The 22431-nt window shown below is 40.6% G+C and overlaps 2 protein-coding genes across 2 annotated transcripts in view; one reads left to right on the plus strand and one right to left on the minus strand.

Moving 5' to 3' along the window:
- fermt3b (FERM domain containing kindlin 3b) overlaps window positions 1-4389 on the plus strand; it is a 47021-nt gene extending 42632 nt beyond the window's left edge. The window contains exon 15 of the mRNA XM_061900189.1: window positions 3897-4389. Within this exon, the coding sequence (XP_061756173.1) occupies window positions 3897-4076 (180 nt within the window). The 3' untranslated portion in view covers window positions 4077-4389. The remainder of the gene's footprint in view (window positions 1-3896) is intronic.
- A 9218-nt stretch (window positions 4390-13607) lies between these two features.
- trpt1 (tRNA phosphotransferase 1) lies at window positions 13608-22431 on the minus strand. The gene is made up of 7 exons (XM_061900190.1): window positions 22241-22431; window positions 21841-21922; window positions 19426-19595; window positions 14235-14412; window positions 14115-14171; window positions 13940-14050; window positions 13608-13864 (listed from the first exon to the last, which is right to left on the minus strand). Exons 1-7 carry the CDS (start codon window positions 22301-22303, stop codon window positions 13842-13844), a joined length of 684 nt encoding a protein of 227 aa, XP_061756174.1. The 5' UTR covers window positions 22304-22431; the 3' UTR covers window positions 13608-13841.

The raw sequence follows: 22431 nt of genomic DNA on the forward strand, positions 1-22431 counted from the left end.
GTAACAATATATATATATTTTTTTTTTTTAACTGATCAACAGTATTGCATAGGATAGAACACTGGCCCCTCAAAACGTGCAAAAATCTTGCAGATGCAAAGGAGGTCGCACCACTCGCCCCCTGCGAGATAGTCAGGGCCTAAACCCTAAAGAATTCCCCCACAGTCCATTGTCCAACTCCCCGCACTGTGGGACCTGGGGAAGCGGTGAAGCCTCCATAGTAGGCAAGCTCCCAAGTGCTAACGGAGAGGAAGGCACCTCCTGTGCAGGCAAAGGCAACGTGTACGGCTTCAGTCTGTCATGATGCACTACTTGGGCTCGCTCCATCAGGTCCAGAGGGTTGATGATGCGGTATGTCAAGCCCGCTTCCCCTCCAGAGACCAGCACCTGCATCACTCGATACGGGCCCTTCCAGTGTGGCGCCAGTTCAGTACGGCTTTCAGTAGGGTTATTCAGCCACACCAACGCGCCCTCTTTGTGTGCCCGATGACAGCTCTTTTCGTTATAATACAGTCTCTGTCTCTCATGAGCCTCCACTGAATTAAGCCTGGCTGCACTGAAGGCCGACTCCAGCCGTTCAGCCATAACTGACACATAGTCCGTCAGGATCCCCGAGCCCCGAGAATCCAGGACACTAGAGGGCAGCAATGTCTCTGCAGGAACCCGGGCCTCACGCCCGTGCATGAGGTAAAAGGGGGTGAACCGGGTGCTGGCGTGCTTAGACGTGTTGTATGCAAAGGCGACCTGCTTCATATATGTGTCCCACTCACCCCCGTGAGAAATCAACATTTTAGCTAACTGGTCGATCAAAGTCCGATTATGACGCTCCACCATGCCATCAGATTTGGGATTATAGGCAGTGGTGCGTGTCTTTTTTATTCCAAGCAACTGGCACAGCCTCTGGGTGACTTCTGCTTCGAACTGGCGACCCTGATCGCTATGCAGGATTTCGGGGACACCCTGCACCAAAACATAGTCCTCAAACAGGCAGCGAGCGACAGTGTGAGCTGTTTGGTTGGGCAGTGCATACAGTGTAACAAACTTAGTGAAGTAGTCCTCCACCACTAGAACATATCTGTTCCCCTGTGACGTTAAGGGCAACTCCAAAATGTCCATGGCCACCCTCTGGAGGGGGCGACAAACTTGGGATCCCCCCATGGGAGCCCTTGGCCCGGGGACCGGGCACCGGCGGGTCTGACACGCTCTGCACTGCTCACACCACATGTCCGAAAAAAAAATAGCCGGGAAGCTTAGCAGCTAACTATACTGGTGCAGCTAACTGTGAACTCACGTGTCCTGTGTAAAACGTTCTTTTTTTTCAACACAGCGGTTAAAAGGATCCCACCGCTGCCACCAATGTAGCCGAGTGTCCTGGGTTCGCCTATACAGTGTACTTATATAATAAAATAATACACGGGAGACATTAGATCAGGTCCGGTAGTCACCGCTTCTTTAATGTGTACTCCTTGTTAACTCTCTCTCCACAACAACACACACACTACGTCACCACCCCTACGGCAACTCTGAAAAGACAAAACTCCTCCTCACTCTCTGTAAACTTGGGACACCCTGAACTGTTTGTTACAGTACCACCTGTAACGCTCTTTTATGCTCCTTTGATACTCTATTTTCAGGCTTAGCTGTCCGACAATAGTGAACTGAAAGTGCGCTAGCCAAAACCTAGTTTTGATGCTGCAATTTAGACAGTAAGCCTTAGGAATACATGTACCACCTTGTGTGTGCGTAGCTTTAAGGCTAATGAGCGTTGATTGACTGTCTACAAGAAGCGCTATATACACTACAACTATGCACTTGTCCAATGTAACAGACGTTATTATTTTTGTAGCATACTAAGACATTATCGTACAGCATTAGCCGTAAAAGCTAACTACGGCAAGAGACAAGCTAGCTTCTACGTCAGCACAAAATATTACACACTGCAAGTATATACATATATAATGTAGTAACAGACACCTTCATAATAATATGTAATATGTACAATATACCCACTGCAAGTACATTTATATGTATATATATACATATATATATATATGTATATATGTATATATATATATATATATATATATACACATGTATGTATATATATATATATATAGATATATATATATATACATGTGTATATATATATATGTATATATATATATACATGTATATATGTATGTATGTATATATATATATATATAATGTAGTAACAGAAACCTTCATAACAATATGTAATATGTACAATATACATACTGCAAGTATTTATATATACAATGTTGTAACATAAATATATATATATATATATATATATATACATATATATACATAACATACGTATATATATACATACATAACATATATATATACATAACATATACATGTATATATATATATATATATATATATATATACATAACATATATATATATACTGTATATATAATATAGTAACAGACACCTTCTTAACAATATGTAATATGTACAATATACACACTGCAAGTACACATATATATGTATATATATATATATATATATATATATATATATGTATATATATGTATGTATGTGTATATATATATATATGTATGTATGTGTGTATATATATATATATATATGTATGTATGTGTGTATATATATATATATATATATATATGTATGTATGTGTATATGTGTATATATATATATGTATATATATATATATGTATATATATATAATGTAGTAACAGAAACCTTCATAACAATATGTAATATGTACAATATACACACTGCAAGTATTTATATATACAATGTTGTAACATACATATATATATATATATATATATATATATATATACATACATATATATATACATATATATATACATAACATATATATATATACTGTATATATAATGTAGTAACAGACACCTTCTTAACAATATGTAATATGTACTATATACATACTGTAAGTATTTATATATACAATGTTGTAACATACATATATATATACATACATATATATATATATATATATATACATAACATACGTATATATATACATACATAACATATATATATATACATAACATATACACATATATATATATATATATATATATACATAACATATATATATACTGTATATATAATATAGTAACAGACACCTTCTTAACAATATGTAATATGTACAATATACACACTGCATGTATTTATATATACAATGTTGTAACATACATATATACATATATATATATACATAACATATACATAACATATATATATATATATATATATATATATATACTGTGAATATATATATAATGTAGTAACAGACACCTTCTTAACAATATGTCATATGTACAATACACACATTGCAATTATATATATATATATATATATGTTATGTTATGTATATATATGTATATATATATATATGTTATGTATATATATATATGTATATATATATATATATGTGTGTATATATAATTGCAGTGTGTATATTGTACATATTACATATTGTTATGTAGATGTCTGTTACTACATTATATATATATATATATATATATATATATATATATACACATATATACATATATATATATATATATATATACATATATATATATATACACACACACACACACTAGCAGTGTGTATATTGTACATATTATATATTAAAAGCAAAAATTCCCATCTGACAACTTTTTTGCAATGTGTTGCTGCCATTAAATTCTAAGTGGAAAAAAAAAAGTAAGATTCTCAGTTTGAACATGAAATATCTTGTCTTTGCAGTCTATTCAATTGAATATAAATTGAAAAGGATTTCTTGTATTCTCTTTTTATTTACCATTTACACAACTTGTCAACTTCACTGCTTGTACATTCCTGACTGCTACGCTTCAAACACCCCCGCAGGTGGCCATCGAGTTCGAAGGCAACATCAACATCGCCTTCAGCTGCGTGACGGCCGACTGCAAAATAGTGCACGAGTTCATCGGGGGATACATCTTCATGTCCACGCGGGGTCGCGACAGCAACGACAAGCTCAATGAGGAGCTCTTCCACAAGCTGACGGGCGGAAACGAAGCACTATAATAAGACACAAAGCGCCACAAAAGCGGGATAGGTTCCCCAATGGAGGACCATCATGGCGATTAGGCACTGAACTTTGCAGTCAAGTGAAGACTTACTTACCTCAGTGTCGAACAAAAATACACAGCGTTTACCACGTACATTTTTAATGCAATTAACTGAGTGTGTTCACGTTATGTTTTCCGGGCCTGCAGCATTTTCACACGATAATATTCTGTCTTCATTCAAATGTTGGTAAATAAAAGCATGTTTTTGTTGTGTCTGTTCAGCCTGTAAGTGTCCAAACATTAAAGACGTCCTTTACTTCAATATACAACATTGTTGTCCATGGAGAAATACTGAACTGACCACAATATGAATCATTACTTTATAGGAAAAACATTTTACAAACCCCGTTTCCATATGAGTTGGGAAATTGTGTTAGATGTAAATATAAACGGAATTTAATGATTTGCAAATCATTTTTAACCCATACTCAGATGAATATGCTACAAAGACAACATATTTGATGTTCAACAGATAAACTTTTTTTTTTTTTTTTGTAAATGATCATTAACTTTAGAATTTGATGCCAGCAACACGTGACAAAGAAGTTGGGAAAGGTGGCAATAAATATTGATGAAGTTGAGAGGGCTCATGCAACATTATTTGGAACATCCCACAGGTGTGCAGGCTAATTGGGAACAGGTGGGTGCCATGATTGGGTATAAAAACATCCATCCATCCATCCATTTTCTGCCGCTTATTCCCGTTCGCAGCTTCCCAAAAAATGCTCAGTCTTTCACGAGAAAGGATGGGGCGAGGTACACCCCTTTGTCCACAACTGCGTGAGCAAATAGCCAAACAGTTGAAGAACAACGTTTTTCAAAGTGCAATTGCAAGAAATTTAGGGATTTCAACAACTACGCTCCATAATATAATCAAAACGTTCAAAGAATCTGGAGAAATCAATCCACGTAAGCGGCATGGCCGGAAAACAACATTGAATGACCGTGACCTTCGATTCCTCAGAGGGCACTGTATCAAAAACCCACATCAATCTCTAAAGGATATCACCACATGGGCTCAGGAACACTTCAGAAAACCACTGTCACTAAATACAGTTGATCGCTACATCTGTAAGTTCAAGTTAAACCTCTACGGGGCGGCATAGCTCGGTTGGTAGAGTGGCCGTACCAACAACTTGAGGGTTGTAGGTTCGATTCCCGCTTCTGCCATCCTAGTCACTGCCGTTGTGTCCTTGGGCAAGACACTTTACCCACCTGCTCCCAGTGCCACCCACACTGGTTCAAAAAATGTAACTTAGATATTGGGTTTCACTAGGTAAAGCGCTTTGAGTCACAAGAGAAAAGCGCTATATAAATATAATTCACTTCACTCCACTATGCAAAGCAAAAGCTATTTATCAACAACATCCAGATACGCCGCCGGCTTCTATGGGCCCGAGATCATCTAAGATGGACTGATGCAAAGTGGAAAAGTGTTCTGTGGTCTGACAAGTCCACATTTCAAATTGTTTTTGGAAATATTCCACATCGTGTCATCCGGACCAAAGGGTAAGCGAACCATCCAGACTGTTATCGACGCAAAGTTCAAAAGCCAGCATCTGTGATGGTATGGGGTTGCATTAGTGCCCAAGGCATGGGTAACTTACACATTTGTGAAGGCACCATTAATGCTGGAAGGTACATTCAGGTTTTGGAACAACATATGCTGCCATCTAAGCGCCGTCTTTTTCATGGACGCCCCTGCTTATTTCAGCAAAGGAATGCCAAGCACCATTCAGCACGTGTTACAACAGCATGGCTTGGTAAAAAAAAAAGAGTGCGGTTACTTTCCTGGCCCGCCTGCAGTCCAGACCTGTCTACCATGGAAAATGTGTGGCGCATTATGAAGCGTAAAATACGACAGCGGAGACCCCGGACTGTTGAACGACTGAAGCTCTACATAAAACAAGAATGGAAAAAAATTCCACTTTCAAAGCTTCAACAATTAGTTTCCTCAGTTCTCAAACGTTTATTGAGTGTTGTTAAAAGAAAAGGTGATGTAACACAGTGGTGAACATGCCCTTTCCCAACTACTTTGGCACGTGTTGCAGACATGAAATTCTATGTTAATTATTATTTGCAAAAAAAAATAAAGTTTATGAGTTTGAACATCAAATATCTTGTCTTTGTAGTGCATTCAACTGAATGTGGGTTGAAAAGGATTTGCAAATCTTTGTATTCTGTTTATATTTACATCTAACACAATTTCCCAACTCATATGGAAACGGGGTTTGTAAATGTATTCATGCAGGGAAGTTCCATTGACATTATGAATATTTCTGCAGTAAACATCCATACCATAGGGCAGGTGGCAGCCAGATTGGCAAAGTGCTTTGCCCAAGGACACAACTGCAGCGACTAGGATCACACCCTCTCTAGTTTCTAAACGGCCGCTCTGACATTTGAGCCATGCTGCTTTTTTTAAACCAAGTCTTTGTTATTGTGGAAAATAGTCCTATATTCAGCTCAGTACAGTAACACAAACTACAGTCGTCCCTCGCCACATTGTGCTATAAACCTTGCATATTCACCACATTGCTTTTTTCTCTACTCTAAAACAAAATGTACACTTTTTTGGGTTTAAGTGAAGTATTAACAAGCATAAAAATGTCTACATAAACTCAAAATACAATGGTAATGACCACAGGAGGAGACCAAAGGAATCAGTGTGATGTTCAGTATGGTGGCCCCTGATTGGCTGAGCCTCAGAAAGCATTAGTACACTGGAGTAAAAAACAGTAAATTTGAATAAAGGGTGTTTGTAAATGTCTATAGGGCTTTCAATATCTTATGGAACATATTTGGAAGGTTGTTTGAAAGTTTTAATACTCTAGCTAATACAATAGTTTATTTCTATTAAAATCCTACTGAAATGAGATTTTCTTATTCAAACGGGGATAGCAGGTCCATTCTATGTGTCATACTTGATCATTTCGCCATATTGCCATATTTTTGCTGAAAGGATTTAGTAGAGAACATCGACGATAAAGTTCGCAACTTTTGGTCGCTAATAAAAAAGCCTTGCCTGTACCGGAAGTAGCAGACGATGTGCGCGTGACGTCACGGGTTGTGGAGCTCCTCACATCTGAACATTGTTTACAATCATGGCCACCAGCAGCAAGAGCTATTCGGACTGAGAAAGCGACGATTTCCCCCATTAATTTGAGTGAGGATTAAAGATTCGTGGATGAGGAAAGTTAGAGTGAAGCACTAAAAAAAAAAAAAAAAGTGACGGCTTCGGGCGGCAGCAGTGGTAGCGTTTCAGATGTAATTAGACACATTTACTAGGATAATTCTGGAAAATCCCTTACCTGCTTATTGTGTTACTAGTATTTTAGTGAGATTCTAAAGCCATACCTGAAAGTGGCTGCGGTGAACGCCATTGTCTCTGAGAGAAGCCAATGGAGGAGCCAAGATCACTGCTGCCTTTTGGATAGCTGCTGCAGGAGGTCACACAATCCCCAATTTTCCCATCCAAAAACTTGCTGGTTGACGTAGAGAAAAATGTTTGCTTGACCGCTCTGTGTTAAAGCTTCACAACAAAACAAAGAAACACTGGCTGTGTTTCGGTGCTAAAGGCAGCTGCAATCCACCGCTTCCACCAACAGCATTCTTCTTTGACATCTCCATCATTAGTTGAACAAATTGCAAAATATTCAGCAACACAGATGTCCAAATTACTCTGTAATTATGCGATGAAAAGAGACGAATTTTAGCCGTGTGTGGTCCTGGGCTAATATGTTTGCTACAACCCGAGACATCACAAACACGCGTCATCATTCCGCAACATTTTCAACAAGAAACTCCGCGGGAAATTTAAAATTGTAATTTAGTAAACTAAAAAGGCCGTATTGGCATGTGTTGCAATGTTAATATTTCATCATTGATATATAAACTATCAGACTGTGTGGTCGGTAGTAGTGGCTTTCGGTAGGCCTTTAATTATTCTTTCTTTGCAGGAATTAATTTATCACGATCATGACCGAAACAAGTTACCAGCAATTAAAGAGGGACGACTGTATTGAGTGCTTATTAAAAGTGGCATTGACTCCATCCATCCATCCATTAGTCTTCTTCCGCTTGTCCGAGGTGGGGTCGCGGGGGCAGCAGCCTAAGCAGGGAAGCCCAGACTTCCCTCTCCCCAGCCACTTGGTCCAGCTCCTACCGGGGGATCCCGAGGCGTTCCCAGGCCAGCTGGTAGACATAGTCTACCCAACGTGTCCTGGTTCTTCACCGTGGCTTCCTACCTGTTGGACGTGCCAGAAACACCTCCCCAGGGAGGCGTTCGGGTGGCATCCTGAGCAGATGTTCGATCCACCTCATTTGGCTCCTCTCGATGTGGAGGAGCAGCGGCTTTACTTTGAGCTCCTCCCGGATGGCAGAGCTTCTCACCCTATCTCTAAGGGAGAGCCCCGCCACACGGCGGAGGAAACTAACTCATTTGGGCCGCTTGTACCCGTGATCTTATCCTTTTGGTCATAACCCAAAGCTCGTGACCATAGGTGAGGATGGGAACGTAGATCGACCGGTAAATTAAGAGCTTTGTCTTCCGGCTCAGCTCCTTCTTCACCACAACGGATCGATACAGCGTCCGCATTACTGAAGACGCCGCACCGATCCGCCTGTCCATCTCACCATCCACTCTTCACTCACTCGTGAACAAGACTCCGAGGTACTTGAACTATTTCGCTTGGGGCAAGATCTCCTCCCCAACCCAGAGATGGCACTCCACCCTTTTCCGGGCTAGAACTATGGACTCAAGCTTGGAGGTCTTGATTCTCATCCCAGTCGCTTCACATTTGGCTGCGAACCGATCCAGTGAGAGCTGAAGATCCCGGCCAGTTGAAGCCATCAGGACCACATCAACTGCAAAAAGCAGAGACCTAATCCTGCAGCCACCAAACCGGATCCCCCTCAATGCCCTAACTGCGCCTAGAAATTCAGTCCATAAAAGTTATGAACAGACAAAGGACAGCCTTGGCGGAGTCCAACCCTCACTGGAAACGTGTCCGACTTACTGCCAGCAATGCGGACCAAGCTCTGACACTGATCATACAGGGAGCGGACCAACACAATCAGACAGTCCGATACCCCATACCTTCTGAGCACTCCCCACAGAACTTCCCGGGGTACACATTCGAATGCCTTCTCCAAGTCCACAAGGCACATGTAGACTGGTTGGGCAAACTCCCATGCACCCTCAAGGACCCTGCCCAGATTCTAGAGCTGGTCCACAGTTCCACGACCAGGACCAAAACCACACTCTTCCTCCGGAATTCCTGGCATTGACTGCAGGAATTAAATAGCGCAGAAACACGGAAATCTGCATTTCTTTTTAAACATTTATTTTGACCTTCGAAGATGAGGTAGCAAATGGTTTGAAAGACTTTGAAACCTCCTCCCAGCTAACTTGGAGGAGGCTTAGACCTTATCCAAACACTGCATATCGGAACGCTTTCAGAGTACCATACTTCCTTGAATTGCCGCCGGGTATACAGTATGCGCCTGCTTAGAATTACTGCCAGGTCGAACTCGTTTCGCAAAATAATTAGCGCATGCTTAGCATTACCGCCAGCTCAGGATTAACGTCAGGTCAAACTCGTTTCGCAAAATAATTAGCATAAGCCTAGAATTTCCACCGGGGTCAAACTCGTCACGTCACGAGTGACACTTCCACTGTAATCATTTTCAAAATGGAGGAGGCTGATTTCAATCATTTGAAATCACATAAAGGGAAGAAGATTAAGAGCTATTCAGTAGGATTTAAGGTCCAAGCTACTGAATATGCTAAAAAGAACAGTAAGCAGCTATGTTTTATTAATATACCGTAGCTGCGTGTGTCAAAAATGAGTCATTAAATGACTCCCGCCTCCTGGTGGTAGAGGGCGCTAGTGATCCTTCTTGCGACTACTCGGCTGCAGAAGAAGTGACAACAAGTAGCAAGAGTGAGCAGTGATATCGTTTATTTTTTCCTCTCGCGTGCACTTTTAACATGGAGGATTACATATCTAAAATAAAACATTTTTATGAACTGGACTTTCAATCAAAGCAGGAGGTAATAACGGAAGATCTCCATCGAGACAGAGAGACTTTTAAAACTGAAGAAAGATAAGGAAGACTTCCATAAACAAGTTATCTATGCTTTTGATCGGAAGGAGCTGTGCATGGACTTCATTTATAAGTAAAGGTAATACCATGATAACGTTTTTTTTTATTTTTCATGATGGTATCCTTACATCACACTCAAATTTATAAGCGCAGGCCTAAATTTACCGCATGTCTTTGGTAAGCGCCGGAGTGAGAAGAGGTTTTGAATTAATTAGCCCCCCGGCAGCAATTCAAGGAAATACGGTAAGTTGGACAAAAGCTATACGAGCCTGACTACATGTATGTTAGGTTTTAGGGCCACTCCCAGTTAAAGAAAACCCCGGTTTGGTTTATATAGGTTACAATAATAGAGCTCATCATGGAGATCTCTGTGAGGACAAACTACAGATTTCAACCATTTTGAAAGTTTTTGCAAGTTATGCACGTAATCTATGAATACAAGTAGAGTTGGGTTTCCTTCAGGACTCAAGGCACAAGCCACAGACTTTGCAGCAACCAATCATCCCTGCTCTGTGCTAGGCTCTCTAAACTGGCGAGGGGGCGTGGTTTTAGAGGATGATTGACGATGAAGACTTTTTCTGAGTTATTGCATGCATGTTATAGAGTTATATATTGCATTTTCAATGATAGCAATGTTAGTTACTTATCTACTAAAACAACTTACGAGTCTGTGTTACGTTATGTGAGACATGTAAGTATCAACAAGACAGACCAAAGAGGTTGGTAGATGAGAATAAATCTAATAGAATGGAAGTGGCAGGCAAACTATTATATCCGCCACCTAATCAACATTTTGCTCTGCTACCTTGTTGGTTAAAAAAATTGAGTGCCGCTGATTTCTCCGCTGGCCGGGCATGGCTTTGGTGCTTCTCAAAATACCATCATTTAGTCATATTAACACAATTTGTAAAATACTACACAAAAACACACTTGTGCACTACTGGGCATTGAGTCAACTCAATTTGTCACTAGTGTACAAAAAGGACTATTTTTAATTAAATCCGCATCGGACATGGTACTGTCAAAACAAAAATAATTGTAAACATTTTGAGCTCTCTATACCGCTCGTAGTTGGTTGATTTGAGTGGAAGTGGCAAGCAAACTATTATATCAGCCACCTAATCAACGTTTTGCTCTATTTTGTTGGTTAAAAAAAGTGAGTACCGCTGATTTCTCCACTGGCCGGGTATGGCTCCGGTGCCACTTTCTGCTTTCGTAAATCCCAACTTGTGATTGGATACTTGGGAGTGACAAGTGAGTATCCAATCACAGTAACGTTCAATGTAAGGCTACTGTCAACAACTTGTGATCCGTCATGTTACGTGGGACATGTAAGTGTCAACAAGACAGACCAAAAAGGTTGGTAGATGAGAATAAATCTAATAGTAAAATACAGTGAGGGGCCGTGCGTTTCTCATCTAGGCCTTCAGTGATGTCCTACTTAGTCCGACTTCAATAAATGCTTCTCAAAATCTCATCGTTTATGTCGTCATATTAACACAACTTGTAAAATACTACACAGAAACACACTTGCGCACTGCTGAGCATTGAAACAACTCAATTTGTTACTAGTGTACAAAAGGGGCTATTTTTAATTAAACCCGCATCGGACGTGGTACTGTCAAAACAAAAATAATTGTAAAAATTTTGAGCTCACAATACTACTCGTAGTTGGTTGATTTGAGTGGAAGTGACAGGAAAACTATTATATCCGCCACCTAATCAACATTTTGCTCTGCTATTTTGTTGGTTAAAAAAAGTGAGTACAGCTAACTCCGGTGCCACTTTCTGCTTTCGTAAATCCCAACTTGTGATTGGATACTTGGGAGTGACAAGTGAGTATCCAATCATAGTCACGTTCCACGTAAGGCTACTGTCAACAACTTGTGATCTGTCACGTTACGTGGGACATGTAAGTGTCAACAAGACAGACCAAAAAGGTTGGTAGATGAGAATAAATATAATAGTAAAATACAGTGAGGGGCCGTGCGTTTCTCATCTAGGCCTTCAGTGATGTCCTACTTAATCCGAGGGGTCTCCTCCCCAACCCGGAGATGGCACTCCACCCTTTTCCGGGCGAGAACCATGGACTCGGACTTGGAGGTGCTGATTCTCATTCCGGTCGCTTCACACTCGGCTGCGAACCGATCCAGTGAGAGCTGAAGATCCCGGCCAGATGAAGCCATCAGGACTACATCATCTGCAAAAAGCAGAGACCTGGGAGTTTGCCCAACCAGTCTACATGTGCTTTGTGGACTTGGAGAAGGCATTCGACCGTGTCCCTCGGGAAGTCCTGTGGGGAGTGCTCAGAGAGTATGGGGTATCGGAATGTCTTATTGTGGCAGTCCGCTCCCTGTATGATCAGTGTCAGAGCTTGGTCCGCATTGCTGGCAGTAAGTCGGACACGTTTCCAGTGAAGGTTGGACTCCGCCAAGGCTGTCCTTTGTCACCGATTCTGTTCATAACTTTTATGGACAGAATTTCTAGGCGCAGCCAAGGCGTTGAGGGGTTCCGGTTTGGTGGCCACGGGAAAGAGGTGCCGTCTGAAATTCAACTATTTATTTTATTTATATATCCATCCATCCATTTTTTACCGCTTATTCCCTTGTGGGGTCGCGGGGGGCGCTGGCGCCTATCTCAGCTACAATCGGGCGGAAGGCGGGGTACACCCTGGACAAGTCGCCACCTCATCGCAGGGCCAACACAGATAGACAGACAACATTCACACTCACATTCACACACTAGGGTCAATTTAGTGTTGCCAATCAACCTATCCCCAGGTGCATGTCTTTGGAAGTGGGAGGAAGCCGGAGTACCCGGATGGAACCCACGCATTCACGGGGAGAACATGCAAACTCCACACAGAAAGATCCCGAGCCTGGATTTGAACCCAGGACTGCAGGACCTTTGTATTGTGAGGCAGACGCACTAACCCCTCTGCCACCGTGAAGCATATATAAATACATATATAAATATATATTACATATATATTTATATATGTAATACAATAAATATATATAGCTAGAATTTACTGAAAGTCAAGTATTTCATACATATATATATATATTTATATATATCTATATATACTGTATGAAATATATATGAAATACACAAGTTGGTGAATTGTAGATGTAAATATACTCCTCCCCTCTTAACCACGGCCCGCCCCAACCACGCCTCCGCTCCACCCCCGACCACGCCCCCCACCTCCCGAAGTCCTGTCCTCCATTTGTTAAACTGCATAAACTGGCGCTAATATTTTTTCAGAAGGCCTCCGGCAGAATTCATACAGCGCTGGCGACAAACTAGCTAAATTCAGATTGGATAAAAGCCCTAACTTAAAATATCATCACTGGAGCCTTGTATGACATGAAGGGAATATGATGAATAATTGTATATATTTATGGAAAGTCAATTAAAAATATTTAAATATATTAATTAATGATCAGGATTTATGTTAATGCAGGAAATGTAGTCTTGAGTTTCAAAATGTTTTTTTGGGTATTGCCTGGCAGCACTTGGTGCCTATAGAAATTTTCCTCAGTTTTTTGGGGTCAGTTTTCCTCCAAGGGTGCAATAGTGAATCTTTTCAATGTTTCTCATTCGTCTGCGGCTACGACAGAGGCAGTACGCTCCCTAGAAAGAAAAAAAAAACACCTTAAACCTCACCTTCAATATTGAAAATCGACTCAATTGATCCAAATTTCTTACGAGTCGGTTTGAGTATTATAGCTCGGCTGAAGTATTTGGGGGGAAGTTTTCCCTCTGCGTCCCCTGGGGTCAACAACACATGGTTGTCTGACCAGAAGAATTGGATGCCATCTGTACAGTCCCGGTGAATGACGTCAAAGTTGGACAAAACATTCAACTGACTGTGTCATCTTACCAGCAAGAGCTTGGTGTACTTGGATGAATAGAGCCAGATCGCAGTCTTTCCTCATTCCTTGGAGTCAAGACAAAAAGTTGGTAAAAGGCCCAAAGTGACAAAGGCGCCAACGTACCGTACCACTAATGACGCCATGCTCCTCCGGCAAGCCGGGAGCAAGATGGATGTGTGTCCTTCTCATGCGGCTCAGGCCATGCTGCCGGATGGAGGTCCAGTTGTGCATGTAGGACCCATGGACCGCCTCGGCCGGGCAGTCGGGGGACCCGGCCAGGACAGGTTTCAGCTCTAAATCCGTCACCTAAGAAGATCGGACATTTAAAGGGGAACATTATCACAATTTCTGAAAGGTTAAACCCAATAAAAATCAGTTCCCGGTGGCTTATTTTATTTTTCGAAGTTTTTCTCAAAATTTTACCCATCACGCAATGTCCCGAAAAACTGCTTCAACGTGCCTGATTTTAACCGTCGTTATAGCCACCCGTCTATTGTCCTGTGACGTCAGAAAAAAACATGGCGAATAGCACAGAAAGGCATAGCACACTAGCTCGGATTCAGACACGGATTTCAGCGGCGCAAGCGATTCAACAGATTATGCATGTATTGAAACGGATGGTTGGAGTGTGGAGGCAGATAGCGAAAACGAAATTGAAGAAGAAACTGAAGCTAGTAGAAGATTGGACATTTAAAGGGGAACATTATCACGATTTCTGAAGGGTTAAAACCAATACAAATCAGAGTTCCCAGTGGCTTATTTTATTTTTCGAAGTTTTTATCAAAATTTTACCCATCGCGCAATATCCCGAAAAACTGCTTCAAAGTGCCTGATTTTAACCGTCGTTATAGCCACCCGTCTATTGTCCTGTGACATCAGAAGAAAACATGGCTAATAGCACAGAAAGGCATAGCATACTATCTCGTATTCAGACACGGATTTCAGCGGCGCAAGCGATTCAACAGATTATGCATGTATTGAAACGGATGGTTGGAGTGTGGAGGCAGATAGTGAAAACGAAATTGAAGAAGAAACTGAAGCTAGTAGAAGATTGGATATTTAAAGGGGAACATTATCACGATTTCTGAAGGGTTAAAACCAATAAAAATCAGTTCCTAGTGGCTTATTTTATTTTTCGAAGTTTTTCTCAAAATTTTACCCATCACTCAATATCCCGCAAAACTGCTTCAACGTGCCTGATTTTAACCATCGTTATAGCCACCCGTCTATTGTCCTGTGACATCAGAAAAAAACATGGCGAATAGCGCAGAAAGGCATAGCATACTAGCTCGGATTCAGACACGGATTTCAGCACCGCAAGCGATTCAACAGATTACGCATGTATTGAAACGGATGGTTCGAGTGTGGAGGCAGATAGCGAAAACGAAATTGAAGAAGAAACTGAAGCTAGTAGAAGATTGGACATTTAAAGGGGAACACTATCACGATTTCTGAAGGGTTAAAACCAATAAAAATCAGTTCCCAGTGGCTTATTTTATTTTTCGAAGTTTTTCTCAAAATTTTACCCATCACTCAATGTCCCGAAAAACTGCTTCAAAGTGCCTGATTTTAACCATCGTTATAGCCACCCGTCTATTGTCCTGTGACATCAGAAAAAAACATGGCGAATAGCGCAGAAAGGCATAGCATACTAGCTCGGATTCAGACACGGATTCCAGCGGCGCAAGCGATTCAACAGATTATGCATGTATTGAAACGGATGGCTCGAGTGTGGAGGGAGATAGCGAAAACGAAATTGAAGAAAAAACTGAAGCTAGTAGAAGATTGGACATTCAAAGGGGAACATTATCAAAATTTCTGAAGGGTTAAAACCAATAAAAATCAGTTCCCAGTTGCTTATTTTATTTTTCGAAGTTCTTCTCAAAATTTTACCCATCACGCAATATCCCGAAAAACTGCTTCAAAGTGCCTGATTTTAACCATCGTTATAGCCACCCGTCTATTGTCCTGTGACGTCAGAAAAAAACATGGCGAATAGCGCAGAAAGGCATAGCATACTAGCTCGGATTCAGACACGGATTTCAGCGGCGCAAGCGATTCAACAGATTATGCATGTATTGAAACGGATGGCTCGAGTGTGGAGGCAGATAGCGAAAACGAAATTGAAGAAGAAACTGAAGCTAGTAGAAGATTGGACATTTAAAGGGGAACATTATCACAATTTCTGAAGGGTTAAACCCAATAAAAATCAGTTCCCGGTGGCTTATTTTATTTTTCGAAGTTTTTCTCAAAATTTTACCCATCACTCAATATCCCGAAAAACTGCTTCAAAGCGCCTGATTTTAACCGTCGTTATAGCCACCCGTCTATTGTCCTGTGACGTCAGAAAAAAACATGGCGAATAGCACAGAAAGGCATAGCATACTAGCTCGGATTCAGACACAGATTTCAGCGGCGCAAGCGATTCAACAGATTATGCATGTATTGAAACGGATGGTTCGAGTGTGGAGGCAGATAGCGAAAACAAAATTGAAGAAGAAACTGAAGCTAGTAGAAGATTGGACATTTAAAGGGGAACATTATCACGATTTCTGAAGGGTTAAAACCAATAAAAATCAGTTCCCAGTGGCTTATTTTATTTTTCGAAGTTTTTCCCAAAATTTTACCCATCACTTAATATCCCGAAAAACTGCTTCAAAGTGCCTGATTTTAACCATCGTTATAGCCACCCGTCTATTGTCCTGTGACATCAGAAAAAAACATGGCGAATAGCGCAGAAAGGCATAGCATACTATCTCGTATTCAGACACGGATTTCAGCGGCGCAAGCGATTCAACAGATTATGCATGTATTGAAACGGATGGTTGGAGTGTGGAGGCAGATAGCGAAAACGAAATTGAAGAAGAAACTGAAGCTAGTAGAAGATTGGATATTTAAAGGGGAACATTATCACGATTTCTGAAGGGTTAAAACCAATAAAAATCAGTTCCCAGTGGCTTATTTTATTTTTCGAAGTTTTTCTCAAAATTTTACCCATCACTCAATATCCCGCAAAACTGCTTCAACGTGCCTGATTTTAACCATCGTTATAGCCACCCGTCTATTGTCCTGGGACATCAGAAAAAAACATGGCGAATAGCGCAGAAAGGCATAGCACACTAGCTCGGATTCAGACACGGATTTCAGCACCGCAAGCGATTCAACAGATTACGCATGTATTGAAACGGATGGTTCGAGTGTGGAGGCAGATAGCGAAAACGAAATTGAAGAAGAAACTGAAGCTAGTAGAAGATTGGACATTTAAAGGGGAACACTATCACGATTTCTGAAGGGTTAAAACCAATAAAAATCAGTTCCCAGTGGCTTATTTTATTTTTCGAAGTTTTTCTCAAAATTTTACCCATCACTCAATGTCCCGAAAAACTGCTTCAAAGTGCCTGATTTTAACCATCGTTATAGCCACCCGTCTATTGTCCTGTGACATCAGAAAAAAACATGGCGAATAGCGCAGAAAGGCATAGCATACTAGCTCGGATTCAGACACGGATTCCAGCGGCGCAAGCGATTCAACAGATTATGCATGTATTGAAACGGATGGCTCGAGTGTGGAGGGAGATAGCGAAAACGAAATTGAAGAAAAAACTGAAGCTAGTAGAAGATTGGACATTCAAAGGGGAACATTATCAAAATTTCTGAAGGGTTAAAACCAATAAAAATCAGTTCCCAGTTGCTTATTTTATTTTTCGAAGTTCTTCTCAAAATTTTACCCATCACGCAATATCCCGAAAAACTGCTTCAAAGTGCCTGATTTTAACCATCGTTATAGCCACCCGTCTATTGTCCTGTGACATCAGAAAAAAACATGGCGAATAGCGCAGAAAGGCATAGCATACTAGCTCGGATTCAGACACGGATTTCAGCGGCGCAAGCGATTCAACAGATTATGCATGTATTGAAACGGATGGTTCGAGTGTGGAGGCAGATAGCGAAAACAAAATTGAAGAAGAAACTGAAGCTAGTAGAAGATTGGACATTTAAAGGGGAACATTATCACGATTTCTGAAGGGTTAAAACCAATAAAAATCAGTTCCCAGTGGCTTATTTTATTTTTCGAAGTTTTTCTCAAAATTTTACCCATCACTTAATATCCCGAAAAACTGCTTCAAAGTGCCTGATTTTAACCATCGTTATAGCCACCCGTCTATTGTCCTGTGACATCAGAAAAAAACATGGCGAATAGCGCAGAAAGGCATAGCATACTAGCTCGGATTCAGACACGGATTTCAGCGGCGCAAGCGATTCAACAGATTATGCATGTATTGAAACTGATGGTTCGAGTGTGGAGGCAGATAGCGAAAACGAAATTGAAGAAGAAACTGAAGCTAGTAGAAGATTGGACATTTAAAGGGGAACATTATCACGATTTCTGAAGGGTTAAAACCATTAAAAATCAGAGTTCCCAGTGGCTTATTTTATTTTTCGAAGTTTTTCTCAAAATTTTACCCATCGCGCAATATCCCGAAAAACTGCTTCAACGTGCCTGATTTTAACCGTCGTTATAGCCACCCGTCTATTGTCCTGTGACGTCAGAAGAAAACATGGCTAATAGCACAGAAAGGCATAGCATACCATCTCGTATTCAGACACGGATTTCAGCGGCGCAAGCGATTCAACAGATTATGCATGTATTGAAACGGATGGTTGGAGTGTGGAGGCAGATAGCGAAAACGAAATTGAAGAAGAAACTGAAGCTATTGAGCCATATCACGACAGCCAGCGACACGGGGAGAAGCAAGGACGAATTTGGCGATCGCCTTCTAACCAACGATTGGTATGTATTTGTTTGGCATTAAGGCTGGATGCAAATATAGCTACGAATGAGGCATAATGATGCAATATGTACATACAGGTAGCCTAAATAGTATGTTAGCATCGATTAGCTTCCAGTAATGCCGTGAGCAAATATGTATGATTAGCACACTCCCCGTAAGTCAACTGGTGTCGTTACACCCTCCGACAACACACCCACGAGGCATGATGTCCCCAAGGTACGGAAAACAGTCGAAAAAAACGGAAAATAACAGCTGATTTGACTTGGTGTGTGTAATGTGTTTGAGAAAATGGCGGATTGCTTCCCGTTGTGACGTCACGGGTGAAAGGTCATCGCGCCGACGGCGAACGATTGAAAGGCGTTTCAATCGCCAAATTCACCCTTTTAGAGTTCGGAAATCGGTTAAAAAAACATATGGTCTTTTTTCTGCAACATCAAGGTATATATTGACGCTTACACAGGTCTGGTGATAACGTTCCCCTTTAAAAAGAACCCATGCCAGTCCGGCGGCTTTGTGACATGTGTACCTGCATCGTGTGGCCCTGATTGGCTCGAATCTGCAAGCGACCGTCTTCAGGATGAGGACACAGCTTAAAACGCTGCTTGTCATTCGTGGCAACCACTCTTTGCACATCTTCCAGTTTGTACCAGCGGAACTGAGGGTGAGCCAAGAGGTCTTCCACGTACAGAAAACCATCTAGAAGAAGAGTTACCACCACCTTGTTAACCCCGAATTGTCCAAACCTTTCCCAGCAACAGAAAAATTGAAGGATGCACAGGCAAACATATTTGACATGAATTATACTAAAACCCATACAATGTGGATCAATCACATCTTAGCGTTGTGTTATTGGAACAAAGCATTCACGTGCTTTGATTGAGTGACTGAAAATTTTTATTAGTAGATTGCACAGTACAGTACATATTCTGTGCAATTGACCACTAAATGGTAACACCCCAATTAGTTTTTCAACTTGTTTAAGTCAGGGTCCATGTTAATCAATTTAGGGTTCATATATATATATATATATATATATATATATATATACATACACGTATACATACATAAACATACATACACATATATATACAAATATATGTACATATACATGCATATATAAATATATATGTACAAACCCCATTTCCATATGAGTTGGGAAATTGTGTTGGATGTAAATATAAACGGAATGCAATGATTTGCAAATATTTTCAACCCATATTCAGTTGAATGCACTACAAAGACAAGATATTTGATGTTCAAACTCATAAACTTTATTTTTATTTTTTTACAAATAATAATTAACTTAGAATTTCATGGCTGCAACACGTGCCAAAGTAGTTGGGAAAGGACATGTTCACCACTGTGTAACATCACCTTTTCTTTTAACAACACTCAATAAACGTTTGGGAACTGAGGAAACTAATTGTTGAAGCTTTGAAAGTGGAATTCTTTCCCATTCTTGTTTTATGTAGAACTTCAGTCGTTCAACAGTCTGGGGTCTCCGCTGTCGTATTTTACGCTTCATAATGCGCCACACATTTTCCATGGGAGACAGGTCTGGACTGCAAGCGGGCCAGGAAAGTACCCGCACTCTTTTACTACGAAGCCACGCTGTTGTAACACATGGTTTGGCATTGTCTTGCTGAAATAAGCAGGGGTGTCCATGATAACGTTGCTTGGATGACAACATATGTTGCTCCAAAACCTGCATGGACCTTTCAGCATTAATGGTGCCTTCACAGATGTGTAAGTTACCCATGTCTTGGGCACTAATACACCCCCATACCATAACAGATGCTGGCTTTTGAACTTTGCGCCTATAACAGTCCGGATGGTTATTTTCCTATTTGTTCCGGAGGACACCACGTCCACAGTTTCCAAATATAATTTTGAAATGTGGACTCGTCAGACCACAGGATACTTTTCCACTTTGCATCAGTCCATCTTAGATGAGCTCGGGCCCAGCGAAGCGGGGCGGCGTTTCTGAGTGCTGTTGATAAATGGGTTTGGCTTTGCATAGTAGAGTTTTAACTTGCACTTACAGATGTAGCGACCAACTGTAGTTACTGACAGTGGTTTTATGAAGTGTTCCTGAGCTATGTGGTGATATCCTTTACACGCTGATGTCGGTTTTTGATGCAGTACCGCCTGAGGGATCAAAGGTCCGTAATATCATCGCTTACGTGCAGTGATTTCTCCAGATTCTCTGAACCTTTTGATGATTTTACGGACCGTAGGTGGTAAAATCCCTAAATTCCTTGCAATAGCTCGTTGAGAAATGTTGTTCTAAAACTGTTCGACAATTTGCTAACAAAATGGTGCCCCTCACCCCATCCTTGTTTGTGAATTACTTAGCATTTCATGGAAGCTGCTTTTATACCCAATCATGGCACCCACCTGTTCCCAATTAGCCTACACACCTATGGGATGTTCCAAATAAGTATTTGATGAACATTCCGCAACTTTATCAGTATTTATTGCCATCTTTCCCAACTTCTTTGTCATGTGTTGCTGGCATGAAATTCTAAAGTTAATGATTATTTGCACAAAAAAAAAAGGTTTATCAGTTTGAACATCAAATATGTTGTCTTTGTAGCATAGTCAATTGAATATGGGTTGAAAATTTTTTGCAAATCATTGTATTCCGTTTATATTTACATCTAACACAATTTCCCAACTCATATGGAAACAGGGCTTGTATATATATATATATATATATATATATATATATATATATATATATATATATACATAAACACACGTGTTTTGTGTGTGTCTGGAACAGAATTGGATTTACATTTTTTCTAGTAAAAATCTTTGAATAGGTAAAGAACTAATTCGCAAACCCTCCTGAAGAAATAGAAGTACTGTGAAGTCATCCAAAATAAATTCAAACAAAGCAGGTGAATGAAGTTTTCAGAGAATCAGCTGAGTAACTCACCTGAACTTAAGTGAAGACCCATCTGGCTGGCTCCGTGGCGAAGAGCGTAGGATAAAGATTTAGACAATCTGACATCTTTGTCCTGAAAAAGGGAGTGCAATTTTTTTTTTAAGGGAGTGCAAATTATGAATAAAAGTAAACCCTGAAACACGTCATTGTGGCTCCACCCCCTTTCTCTTAACCGGAAAACCACAGAAGAGCTGCCATGTCAGAACTGACCCTATTTCTATTTGCTTGAATTAATTGAAACTTTTGTTAGTAGATTGCACAGTACAGTACATATTCCGGACAATTGACCACTAACTGGTAACACCCGAATACGTTTTTGCACTTGTTTAAGTCGGGGTCCACGTTCATCAATGCAAGGTTAAATGCTGGATAACACATGGCTGTAACTCACATCCACGCCACGGCTGCCTCTCTTTCCTCGCCTTCCTCCTCTTTCTCCTTTCCCACAGTCCATTGTCACTCTTAAACACACGCCATCAAACAACTGTCAACACGACGACAGTGTGATCACATGACCATCAATATGCGACCAGCACCATAGACATGTTCTAAAGGTGCGCAGCATGGAGCGCTACTGCAGAC

Source organism: Nerophis ophidion, linkage group LG05, assembly GCF_033978795.1.
Source record: "Nerophis ophidion isolate RoL-2023_Sa linkage group LG05, RoL_Noph_v1.0, whole genome shotgun sequence".
NCBI classification, from domain to species: domain Eukaryota; kingdom Metazoa; phylum Chordata; class Actinopteri; order Syngnathiformes; family Syngnathidae; genus Nerophis; species Nerophis ophidion.